At 52.3% G+C, this 11,646-nt stretch overlaps 1 protein-coding gene across 1 annotated transcript in view; it reads right to left on the minus strand.

Annotated features, from left to right (window-relative positions):
• The window catches only part of Synpo (synaptopodin), a 36,851-nt gene extending 34,893 nt beyond the window's left edge, over positions 1-1,958 (minus strand). Inside the window, exon 1 of the mRNA XM_059246514.1 lies at positions 1,332-1,958. Within this exon, the coding sequence (XP_059102497.1) occupies positions 1,332-1,713 (382 nt within the window). The 5' untranslated portion in view covers positions 1,714-1,958. The remainder of the gene's footprint in view (positions 1-1,331) is intronic.
• Between the last annotated feature and the right edge of the window lie 9,688 nt (positions 1,959-11,646).

An 11,646-nucleotide genomic window follows, 5' to 3' on the forward strand; every position in this document is an offset into this window, starting at 1 on the left:
CTAAGATCATGGCACCCTTTCAACAGCTCCTGTTTTTATTCTGTTTTCACAGATTGAAAAAAAAAAAATGAGCTCACCAAAGGGACTTGCTAGGGCTTGATGACTGAGTACTGGGCTTGATACCCATCATCCCTGCCTCCTGACCTAGCTGTGGCCCAGGTAAGGGCAGGGAGCGAGTCACAACTGTCCTCAGGTGCTCGAGGACCCATATTCAGGCTGACTCTGGGAGCCTCCTCCTTGTTTCGAGGCTCTGAAGGCCCCTCACTGCTCTTGCCCAGCTCTCGGTATAGCCCATGCCTGGGCAGGGACTGTGACCCAAGGAGATGATCAGAGCCTGGAGAGAATTATTGCAAAGAGAGCAGAGTGGGTGAGAAGGTTGGTGAGGTGCCAGCTCTGGCGTCAGCAACGCCTGCAGAGAAATGAAGTGTTCCTTCACTCTCCTGACGCACAAGCCCTCCCAGGACTGTCCCCCCACACACACTCTGCACCCTGGGGACTTGCTGGCAGCAGCTCTCCTGCCTGGGCAGATGGCGGCTCAGCTCACAGCCAGCCCCACCTCCAGTGTGAACCCACTGCAGCGGTTTCCACTGCCCCTGGCCGGCGGTGGAGGCAATGAGGCAGAGTAGGTTGGTTCCCTCGCCTCACCCTGCCTGCTCGGAGGACTCCGGAGGACTCCAGTGCTCGCTGGCCCCCAGGAGAACACGATCCTCCTCCCTCCCACAAGCTGCCATCAGATCTTGCTGCAATGCAGGTGACAAGGCTTCTGCCTTTGTCATTCATCTCTGACAGATGGAGAACCAAGGCCTGAGTGAGGACCCTTTGCCCAGCTCAGCCATCAATACGCGGAGGGTCCCGGATGAGCACTCTCCTATTCTTGAGTCTCAGTTTCCCCATTGAGGTCAGCTTACACAAACGGCTTCAGTCTCTGCCCTGTCAGCACCTGTGAGGCAATAGCCTCCCTGTCGGGGTGTTTGTTTGTCTAGAGCTGCCACTGAGCTCTGTAGGTTTAATGAGGGGGTTCTGCCCAGGTCAGTTGCTTGGGACTTCACAGTCCCTTGCTACCAGTAATGGCTAAAAGGTAGGTGATGGGGGGAGTGGGTTTTTTTTTTGTCAACCAAGTGAGATATGGGCTTTCTACTGATGCCTTCTCCTTGACAAACAGCTGGAACTACACACACTGCCCAGGTGCCCATCTCCCACAGCTGGAGATCTGGACACGCGGGAAGACTTGTGATCGTTGTTAATCATCCTAGGAAAACGTGCTTTTAAAGTCCCTGATTAAGAACATGTGGGGTTTTCTATGGCCCGAGGGAGAAGGGATACAAGCTTACCTGGCTTCTGGGCCACCCTGGGCCCAGGGCTGGTGCTGCCACTGGTTGTCATCACTTTTCGGGCCTGTACCACATCCCAGTCGTGGCTGGCCCTGTCACTGGGCTGGAACCCACCTCGTGCCTCCCTGGAACAGCTGGATGGCTGGATTATGCCTGGGGCTCTGGATAGCTGCACAGTCCCATGCCTGGCTCTGCTTCTGCTGGCCGCCTCTTCTTCCAGCTCCACAAGCCTCCCCTCTCCCTGGAGGCCATCTTCACTGCTGCTCTCCTCAGCTTCCAGAGCCAGGCACCTGTAGCTGCCATCCGGGATCTGGAAGGGGCAAGGGGCAGGCCTCCCCTCGCTGGGCCCAAGGGGTAGCGGTGGGAAGTGAGGGCCCAGCATTGTGGTCCTCTCCTCCGTAGGACAAAGCAGCGGCCTCCTGGTGCAGGGTGGGTGACCCGTGTGAGTACTGCTCCTCACTCCTCTCGAGGCCTCCTGGGGTTCTCTGCAAAGTCACCTTCTGCTGCTACGCAGGGCTGGAGTGAGGTCCAGCTGAGGGGCGAGACAAGTCCTTTCTGGGCTGGGTGAAGATGTAGTCCTCTAACACTTGTCCTTACCCTCCTGGGCTCTGCTCTGTAGGGCCCTCCCGAGAGATCTATCTGCGTAGGATAGAGAAGATGCCACACGTCAGAGAGCTCACTGAATGTTCTGAAGGGAATCACTGGGACCTCTCTACCCCTGGGTAGCCTCAAGAGCTGGCTGGGATCTGGGGTACAGTCCCCACTCCTCCACAGGGAAGTGTTTTTTGTAGCACGCTGTTCATACCCTATCCCTAGGCTACCTGACACTTATTTACTTAATGTTTCCCTTCAATCCACTTTAAATAACATAACTTCTATTACTTTAGACTTATCTTGAGCAATAATTGCAGGAAAACCACAAGCAAATCGGGCCAAGTCACCCCCTTCCCTGTGCACATTAAATAAATATCTACTTAGTTTAAAACACTCATGAGCACCATGTAAAAAGAATTCTTTCATGTCCCACCCAAGGTACACACACCACAAAAACCACAGGGACAGTGGGGTGCAGGGTACACAATTAGGGTACACAGCTGGTTATAAGAGACAACACAATGGCATGCTCACAGGTGCCCAGACGTTGAGCCAGGATCCGACTCTGCCACTTGTGTGTTGGCCTCTGAGTCTCCCCTCCCCTATCTGTGAAATGGACATTGTGATCTAGCTTGAGCACCCCAGTATCTGAAAACCCCAAACCCAGAACATTCTGAGCACCACCACGTAGCCACCAGTGTGAATCTCATCCCTGGACTTGGGGACTAAGTCACAGTAAACATAAGGCGCAGTTAAAAAAAAAAAAAAAAAAAAAGCATCGTGTAAAATGGTCTTCAGGCTGGGTATAAGATATGTACAAAACAGAAATTAAACTTAATTTTAGACTTAGCTTCGCATCCCCAAAGCTATCCTCATTATGCATATGCAAATTTTTCAAAAATGTAAAAAAGTCTAAAATCTGAAACACTAAAATCTGGTCCCAAGCACTTTAGATGACGGATCAACTCCAATTTAATTGTGGAAAGGGTTCTATGAAAAAATGCATGCAGAGTGTTGAGCACAGTTTCTGAGCCATCGCTTAACTTATGTGGGCTACTCTTTCATCCCACAAAAAGTTATCAGGCCCCCATTCGACTTCAGATATCGTAAGAAACACGGAGTGTAGATGAAGGTATGGTGCTCTAGTTCATGAAGTTTTGACATCTGTTAGAGCAGTGGTTCTCAGCCTTAAAGGCTGCAATCCCTTAATCCAGTTCCTCATGCTGTGGTGACCCCCAACTACAAAATTATTTTCATCGCTACTTCATAACTGTAATTTTGCCACTGTTATGAATCGTAATATAAATATCTGTGTTTTCCGATGGTCTTAGGTGACCCCTGTGAAAAGGCCCTTCAACCGCCAAAGAGGTTGCGACACACAGGTTGAGAACTGCTGCATTAGGGAGAGCTGTGAATGATAATGAGAAAATAGTGATCATAGTAGAATTATTTGTAGATGTTACGAATGATGATAATCAGGAGAGGGCAGGAGATTTCTCTAAGGGCTGAGGAGGAGGGGATGAATGGAGGGTATTCGGGAGGAAGATCTTGGCAGATGGAGAGTGGGTATAGAGAAGGAGGAGGAATGTGGGGTACCACACGGGTCCCTGGCTTTGAGGACACATGACTGTGTTCATGGAGGCTGGAAACAAACAGGAAGGGGCAGGTGTCCAGTGGAACGAGGAGGTGCCTGATGTTTAGATTTCCAGGGGAGATGTGCAGTGGGCAGGTCCATGGGAGAGTCCCAGAGAGCAGGAGAGAGTGCCACAGTGGGGACAAAAGTTTGGAAGTCATTTGAGGAGACACAGAGTCTGACATGAAGAAGACCTTTTCAGTTGAGCTGGTAGCCCTTAAGGCAGGGCACACTGGTCATGCTTGGAAGCACCCTTGTAGTGACTAGATCTTGTTGAAAGACTCCATTCTACCACTGCTTAGCCATGTGAACTCTCTATTAGGAGACAGATAGAGGACTCATGCGTGCGCATACTCATGTTTTGGCTGCGCCTGGCTGGGGAGAATTCATTAACGTCTACTGGCTTGATGACAGTGAAGCCAAGCCTGACCACCCGTGGCCCTTAGGCCTCTAGCCCAGGAAGGGGCCAGTCATCCCAACTGTAGTAGTCTGGGTTGAGATCCTGGCCTCTGGCTGGGACTGTGCCTGGAGAGACTGGTAAGCGGACTGGGAGATGAGCGCATAACTAGACCCTCTGGTAGCTCAGAGTCAACAACCAGGAGAAGGCAAACATGAGTCCTCATCAGAGAGAGAACCAAGCACCTATTAGCAGCACCCGGGAAGAAGGGAGCCCCCAGGACTGGGCACACACTCCCTCCTGGGTGCTCACTTAGGCAAGCACCCTGAGTACCAGACGGATGCTTTCATAACTCCTCCTAGGGGGAGGGAAAGTGGGAATCCACTCAACAAAGTGACCCAGCTAGGAGTCACACCCTGCTCTGACACCTTGACCATGAGGCTGGACCTCAAGCCTGATGGAGGTGGCCTCAGGTCTTCACTCCCTCCCCAGGATCTCGCTTGTTTACCAGCAGATGCCGGGCTCCTGCTGCTGGAGTCTCAAAGGCCTTCAACTCTCATGGAGGGGACCCTAGCTTCTGCATGAGCCTGGCCAGGTGCCTCCTGCCCTCTGGAGTCGGTTGTCCCCAAGGGCACAATGCAACTCAGGCAGCCAATGCTGGAAGAGCCACAGGACTCTGGCATCCCAGAGCCATGATTTTCGGCACTCAGAGCCACCCACCCCTACCCTGTCACAGAACCAGATGGCAGGAGGCAGGAGGAGTGGGTGAAGGGCGGGGGCAGAGCTCTCTGACTCCCTGTGGGGGCCTCGCCTGCTCCATCCCTGCTTCTGTTTTGCTGTATTTGACAGTGGCCACGGTTTCCAGGAAAGAAGAGAGAGGCGGAAAAGTTAACTTTCCGCCACCCACACAAATATTTTTGGCCCGCTTTGTCTTCAGGCTGCCAAGCCGGGAGGGAGGGATTGGCAGGAGCACTCCAATTCAGAGATCCCTCCCAAGGAGGCAGGATTTCCAATCCAGGCAGGGACTCAGCAGGGGTCCTTGCAGGCCTGCGCTCTGAAATACCCGGGGATGTTCCAGAGCCACAGGGACTCATAGTCACAAAAGCAGGCCCTGCCTCCTAAGTGTCTACTAGGTACTGGTCTGAGACCTTTACCCATAGTTCTCCAGGAAGGTGGTGGAGCGTGTGGTCTGGACATGAAGACCCTGAAGCTTGATACCATGTCTAGAGTTTGGGGCAAGAAGGTTAAGAGGGTGGGAACCAAGGCTGTCAGAGTCAGTGCTCTTAGCTACCACTTTTAGCAGCTACAAACTGTGGCTCCAGGGACTACAGTACAGCCCCTGGAGATGCTGAGCCCATGTGGCTGCCCATCTGTGTGGGCAGGAGAAGGACGGTCCTGCTTAGCAGAGATGGAAAGGGCCCCTCCCAAGCTTGAAATGCATTTTCATGCACACACTGCCCCTATCTTGCTACCAGCTCTGAGCTCTGGCCTACAGAGCCCACTCCTCCCCACCCACCCCACAGAGGGAGCCTGGAGCCCAGGTGAGGGGGCAGGTCCTACCTGAACCCAGGCACCTGAATGCTCCAACCTCAGCCCCACAGCCCAGTCGGGCATCAGATGCCCTGCAGTCCCAGCGCCTGACCAGACATCCCAGGCTCCTTCTGCTGCCAGCTTCTGAAAACAGAGTCCAGCATCTGTGACGCGGGGGGTCTCATGTCCTTTATGCTGCTCTCTGCATGGTGGGGGAAGGCTGCTGGCTTGGAGTCAGACCCTGGTTCAAATTCTCTCTGTCTCTGTCTGTCTCTGTCTCTCTGTCTCTGTCACTGTTTCTCTCTGTCTCTTTGTCTCCATCTCTGTCTGTCTCTGTCTGTCTCCATCTCTCTCTGTCTCTGTCTCTCTGTCTCTGTCTCTCTGTCTCTGTCACACATACACACACACACACACACACACACACACACACACACACACACACGCTGAGGTGCCTGGCTTGAGCCAGCCTCCTGTGCTTCCCAGGGTGGTTGTAGGGATTTGTAGACAGAGTGCAAGCTCACTGCTTTCAGCCACCGGCTGCTCTCCAGGCTCTGTGGATGCTTGCAGGCCAGACATTCAGGGCCAGTGACTGCCAGTCACAGGCTACAGGACTGGCAGACCAGAAGAGCCTACTATGTGGTTATCAAGGAAGTGAGGGAGCAAGGGCTGCCAGAGGTACACAGTGGGTCAGACCAAAAGGTGCACAATGGAGTCCAGGCATGGGGTCCTCGTCCTCACTCTCCCAGAGTCATCCCAGGCTCTGGGCTTCTCTTTTTGCCTTTTTCCTTCCTTTTCTTTTTCCTATTTATATCCCCTTCTCTCTCTTCTCTTTCTTTTTGACAGAATCTCTAGCCCACACAGGCCTCAAGCTGGTTATGTAGCCAAGGATAACCTTGATCTTATGATTCTCCTGTCTCTACCTCCTAGGTATGTACCACCAAGCCGTTTATATGGTGTTGGGGGTTACACCAAAGGCCTTGTATATATTATCATGGCAGGCAAGTGCTCTACCAAGTGAGCCACGTCTTTAGCCCCTTTTTTCTTTTTTAAGTTTTTTGTTTTATCTGTATGAGTGTTTTACTGCATGTATATATGTCCACCACGTGCATGCCTTGTGCCCACAGAAGCCAGAAGAAGGTGTTGGATTCCCCATAGTGGGAATTACGGATGGCTGTGACCCATCATGTGGGTACTAAGAATTGAACCTGGGGCTGGGCGGTGGTGGCGCAAGCCTTTAATCCCAGCACTCGGGAGGCAGAGGCAGACGATCTCTGTGAGCTCGAGGCCAGCCTGGTCTACAGAGCGAGTTCCAGGAAAGGCACAAAACTGCACAGAGAAACCTTGTCTCGAAAAACAAAAAACAAAAAACAAAACAAAACAAAAAAACTGAACCAGGGTCCTCTGCAAAAAGCAGCAAATGTTCTTAACCACTGATCCATCTCCCCAGCCACCCCTACCCCCTTGTTTTCTTATGGCACAGTCTCACTATATAGCCCTGGTTAGCCTCCAATTCATATCCTCCTGCCTCTCCCCTACTTCCACCCGAGTGCTGAGGTTCTGCAGAGGACAAAATTAAGCTGAGAAGGAATTAGTAGCCCAGGAAGATAAGACCCTTATTCCCCAAATGTCCTTCTCCCTAGCTGACCCCATGCTCCCCTGCAGTCTATTTCTGCCTCTGTACTCTGTAGGATCTGATCCATGGTTCTTGGCTTCCTAAGTGAGATGATCCATCAAGACCCCATGAAGACGAGAAGGCAAGAGACCACTGGAGAGAGACAGATCTGGAAACCCATGCGGGTTTGGATAAGCCGAGGTTGAGCACGTTGGGAAGGGCCTAGGCAGGGGAGGCTCTGAGAGGGCCAGGCTGTGACAGGCCTCAATTGCCAGGACCCCTTCTGCTAACAGTGTGGAAGCAACCCTGTAGGACTGCTGCTGGGCCGGTCCTGTGGAATGGGACTGAGGGCAGCGCAGCTGGAGCAGAAGGCAGAGACCGCACCGGGACTGGCATTCAGGGGTCCCTGGACTAGAAATGTTTTGGAGCGGCTTCCTCAGCTCGTGGCACAGTGCCAGGCACATAAAAACAATATAGGTGATAAGAGATGACGTAGTTGCATAGTCTCTATGTCAGGTTTTATTCCAAGCACCTCACTCATCTGACCCTCCTCAGGAGAAGGGCAAGGAGTTATTATTAACCCCATTCCATAGATAAGGAAGTTGGGCTTCCATGACCCGCCAAGTTCACACAGCCAGCCTGGTAGCTACATCAGGTTCCGATCCCAAAAGTCTCACTCTAGACATCAAGGCTCGTCCACGAGGCTGCACTCCCCCAGCAGTGTGAATGAATGAACTAATGGGTGGATGAAGGAGAAGACAACAGGATGGGAGGTTCCCTCCAGTGCCTGCTACATCACCTGGCACACCGCAGTCCCTTTAACGCATGAATATGGGGTAACCAAGGGATTAACTATATATGTAGCTGGTGCTAAAAATGGGGTAGCCCAGGGAAAGGGGCTACTCAGAATCTGCCCAGCCCACTCCTATCTGGCAGTACCCTCAGCTTCAGAGCAGATAAACAGGTGTCTGGCCTGTTTAGAGCTGAAGTCTTCCTGCCATTAAGCAGAGGGCCTCTACTGTCCCCAAGCATCTGAGCTAAGAAGATGTTCTGTCTGCCTCTCTCCTGGGTACCAAGGCAGGGACATCAAGGCAGTCCCATGCTTTTGCAACCTCCAGACAGGCCGGGGCACTTGTCACCGCTCTGTCCTGCATTCTTGGAGAAGTTACTTCCTTTCCCTGGGCCTCAATTTATCCAGCTGATAAAAGGTCCTGGGTAGTGTGGTTGGTGGAGCAGAAGCAGTGGGGTGACGCTGCACAGACGCCTTCACTGAACTTCCCCTGTCCCATTGTCTTTGGGGGCTGTGGAATATGACTGCCCCTTTCCCAGCCCTCCTCCTAGGCCCTGAAGAAAAGACAAGGACTCTGGCCTCCTCCGTCTCTGTCCCACCAGCCGAGTCAAGAGACCCACCCTGCTATGGCGGCTTCTCCTTCTTCCTTGACACTCTTTTCCTTCCCTCCATTCCCACCTGTCCCTTGGGGAGAAGGAGCCTGGGTTGAGTGGGCACGGCGTGAGGCTAGGAGAACCCAGAAGCATCAGGAACTCCCTGGCATCAGAGGGCAGTGAGGGATCAGGGGGTCCTCGGGGAGGTGAGTGCTAGCCCAGCCTCGAGACTGCAAATAACCTCAGATGAGTCACGTTGCCTCTCTGAATCCCTGGTGCCCTCTTGGCAGGGCGGAGGCTCAGCCATTCATTCCTCTGTTCTTTCACTCAACACGCATTCACGAATGCCTGCTATTTTCAGCTCTGGTGGCACACAGTGAACAAGAGGGAGAGAAACCCTACCCCCGTGGAGCTCACATGTTGGCTGGGGTGGACAGATAATAAATAAATAAATAAGCGAGCGAATCAGATGGTGCTAAATGGGATGGAATCATAATTAGGCAGGAAAGAGAGCCAGGGAGTGTTGTGCAGAGTCGAGATAGAGCAAGCAGAGAGAAACCTCCACAGATACTATTCTGGGTTTTGGGCGGCATATGCATTTCAAGTTCATGATGGTGTTAGATTTTCATATGCAATTATTTTTTTTTTTAAAAAAAAGCATAAAAATCAACATTAAATGGCAGAAGCCCTGGGAGGCGCAGTTCTCATGCTATTGTGCTGATGACTCAGTTACTCACTGTTTTAGAACCTGCTCATCCCCCTACAACTGACTATGACTACCGTTTAGGACAGAATATTTTTCGCAATCTGTATCTAAACCTTTGATTTCATGTATTAGTATTATTTCATCTGAGAACACAGTGTTTCGAGGTTCTGAAATTGATAGGCTGCCTCCTCCTCCTCCTCTTCCTGGAAAAACAGATACTGTGGAGTGAATCTGGGAATAACGGTGGTGATTCTGGATAGTCCTTGGCAGGATTAAATAAGGCAACCTGTGAAGGAGTTCTCTGAGGTGCTTCTCTGGCCACTGTAACTACTCTTTTCTGAGAGGATGCCTGCGGGTGTCGTAAGAAGCAAGGCCACCATCTGCTGAGCACTGACTCTGTGCAGGGCCTATCCTGGCCACCGTGTCCACTGAGGTCAGCACCCGTTCCTCCTCCAAGTACCTGCTACTCCTTCTTCCCAGTTAATACAAGAAAGCAGAGGCCCAGCAAAGAGTAGTCTCTGCCCATGGTTCCTGAGTAGAGGGATGGCCAAGCTGGGACCTGACAGGTCCCTGGGACATGAAGTCGTCACTAGGGTCCTCTAAAGGATCCAAGAGGGGGGGAATGTGCCATCCAGCATAAAAGGTATTCATTGTGGTCCTGGCTTAACCACAGCTCTCCATTCTGGTCCTCAGTGACCCCTAAGCTTGAGCCTCAAAGCCCATTTCCAGCTCCTATTGCCTGTGGCACCTGGCAACTCAGGGCCCTAGGTGCCAGGTCTGTTCTAAATGGACTTGCAAATCCAGGCTGCACCAAACCAGCTAAGCCCCCTGCACGTCACACCTATTTCTGCCATGCTGGATTGACAAGTACATGGGCCAAGGAACCAGCTCTGACGAAACTGGAGAGACTGAAGTCATGGCTATAAATATAGGGCTATGGCTGGCCGGATCGGACCAGCCTGGGAAGCCACAGGTCCCCCTCCTGGCCACAAGAGGAGATGAAGACCAAGAAGGGAAGGAACGTCCCCGAGGCCCTGTGGTCATGGAGGGCCCAGAGTAGACCAGAGCACCAGGCACTTGGCCCTAAAGCTGTTCTCTTTGGCCACCCTAGCCTTGCTCTGGGGACTCAACAGGACAAGTCCAGACTGAACAAAACTAGTGTGGTATGATTCCAGTTTGTGAAAGAAGCTAAAAACTCAGAGCATACCTATCCATTTCCCTCCCATTCGTGGGCCCCCCCTCTTCCCCGAGAGTCTTTGTCAGGACATGAGGTGTCCTATCGCTCTCCATTTTATTCCTTTGAGGCAGGGTCTCTCATTGAACCTGGCACTAGGCTGATGGCCAAAAAACCCCAGTGATCCTTCTGTCTCTGCCCACAGCACTGGAGTCACAAGCACAGCCACACACCTGCATGCTTATGCAGCAAGCACTCTTACCCCCGCCCCCCCCCCCCGCCCCCTGACCCATCTCCCCAGCCAGAAATGTGCACATCTCTCGCCACCTCTGTACCCTTACAGGGGAGAATTGATAGCTTGAAGTGGACTGTGGTGGGAGCGGCTACAACATGGACATGGGATGATGTTACAAACCAGGGTCCTTCCCCCTGTAGAGCAGCCCACTCTTTAGCACTGACCACCCCGGAACTGGTTAAAGGCACAGCCGGCAAATTCCACTACACCACGTTTCCTCAATCACGGCGAGCCTCTGCTTTCCCTGAAACCACGCTTGTGCCATGACCACTGTGAGGGCTGCTTGGGCACAGGCCCTGAGCACAGGCCTCCAAGAGGAAGTACCTGGTTTCCAAGCTTGCCCCTACATTAGAACCACCTGAGAATGTTTCACACATTCCAAATCCCTGGCCGAAGCCCTGATGGATGACATATGTGTCTGTGAGTAGGCTCGGAGCATCTGAAAGTTTTTTATCTTTCCCAGTGATTCCTGTGTGCAGAGAGTTTGGGAATACTGCACTCACTTAGCTGTTCTCAGACAAGAGCGGAAAGGGAGCAGGGCCGACCCCTATCCCTGTTCCACTTAATAATTCATGGGGTTTCATGAAAAGCGTGTGTGAAGGATAATGAGTTTTAGTTGTTGGCTTACAATCCTCGCAGCTGAAAGCACACAAGAACCTGGGAGGCAGAATTTCCTTTGCCTTCTCTTTTACAACCCAGCCACTTACAACGTCCTGAGCAGATGGGCCACAGGCTTATCAACCCTCAAGAGGCCTCGCTTCATGTGGTACCCAGCTGGCCAGCCAGGAAGATGGAGGGTTCTCAGCCAGCCCCTCCTCCTCTCCAAGCTGCCACTTCCTAACCTACAGGCCAAAGGTTCACAAAGGTGGCCCCTCCTGGGAGCCATCAAGCTTCAGGCTCAGAAGGCTGGTAATAGAGACATCAGGGTGCAGCTTATGCCAAAGGTTTGTGGTTTCATTCCGGCCTCTTCTTGGACCAACAACAGCTAATG

The sequence above is a fragment of the Peromyscus eremicus genome, chromosome 19 (genome assembly GCF_949786415.1).
Source record: "Peromyscus eremicus chromosome 19, PerEre_H2_v1, whole genome shotgun sequence".
In the NCBI taxonomy this organism is placed as follows: Eukaryota; Metazoa; Chordata; class Mammalia; order Rodentia; family Cricetidae; genus Peromyscus; species Peromyscus eremicus.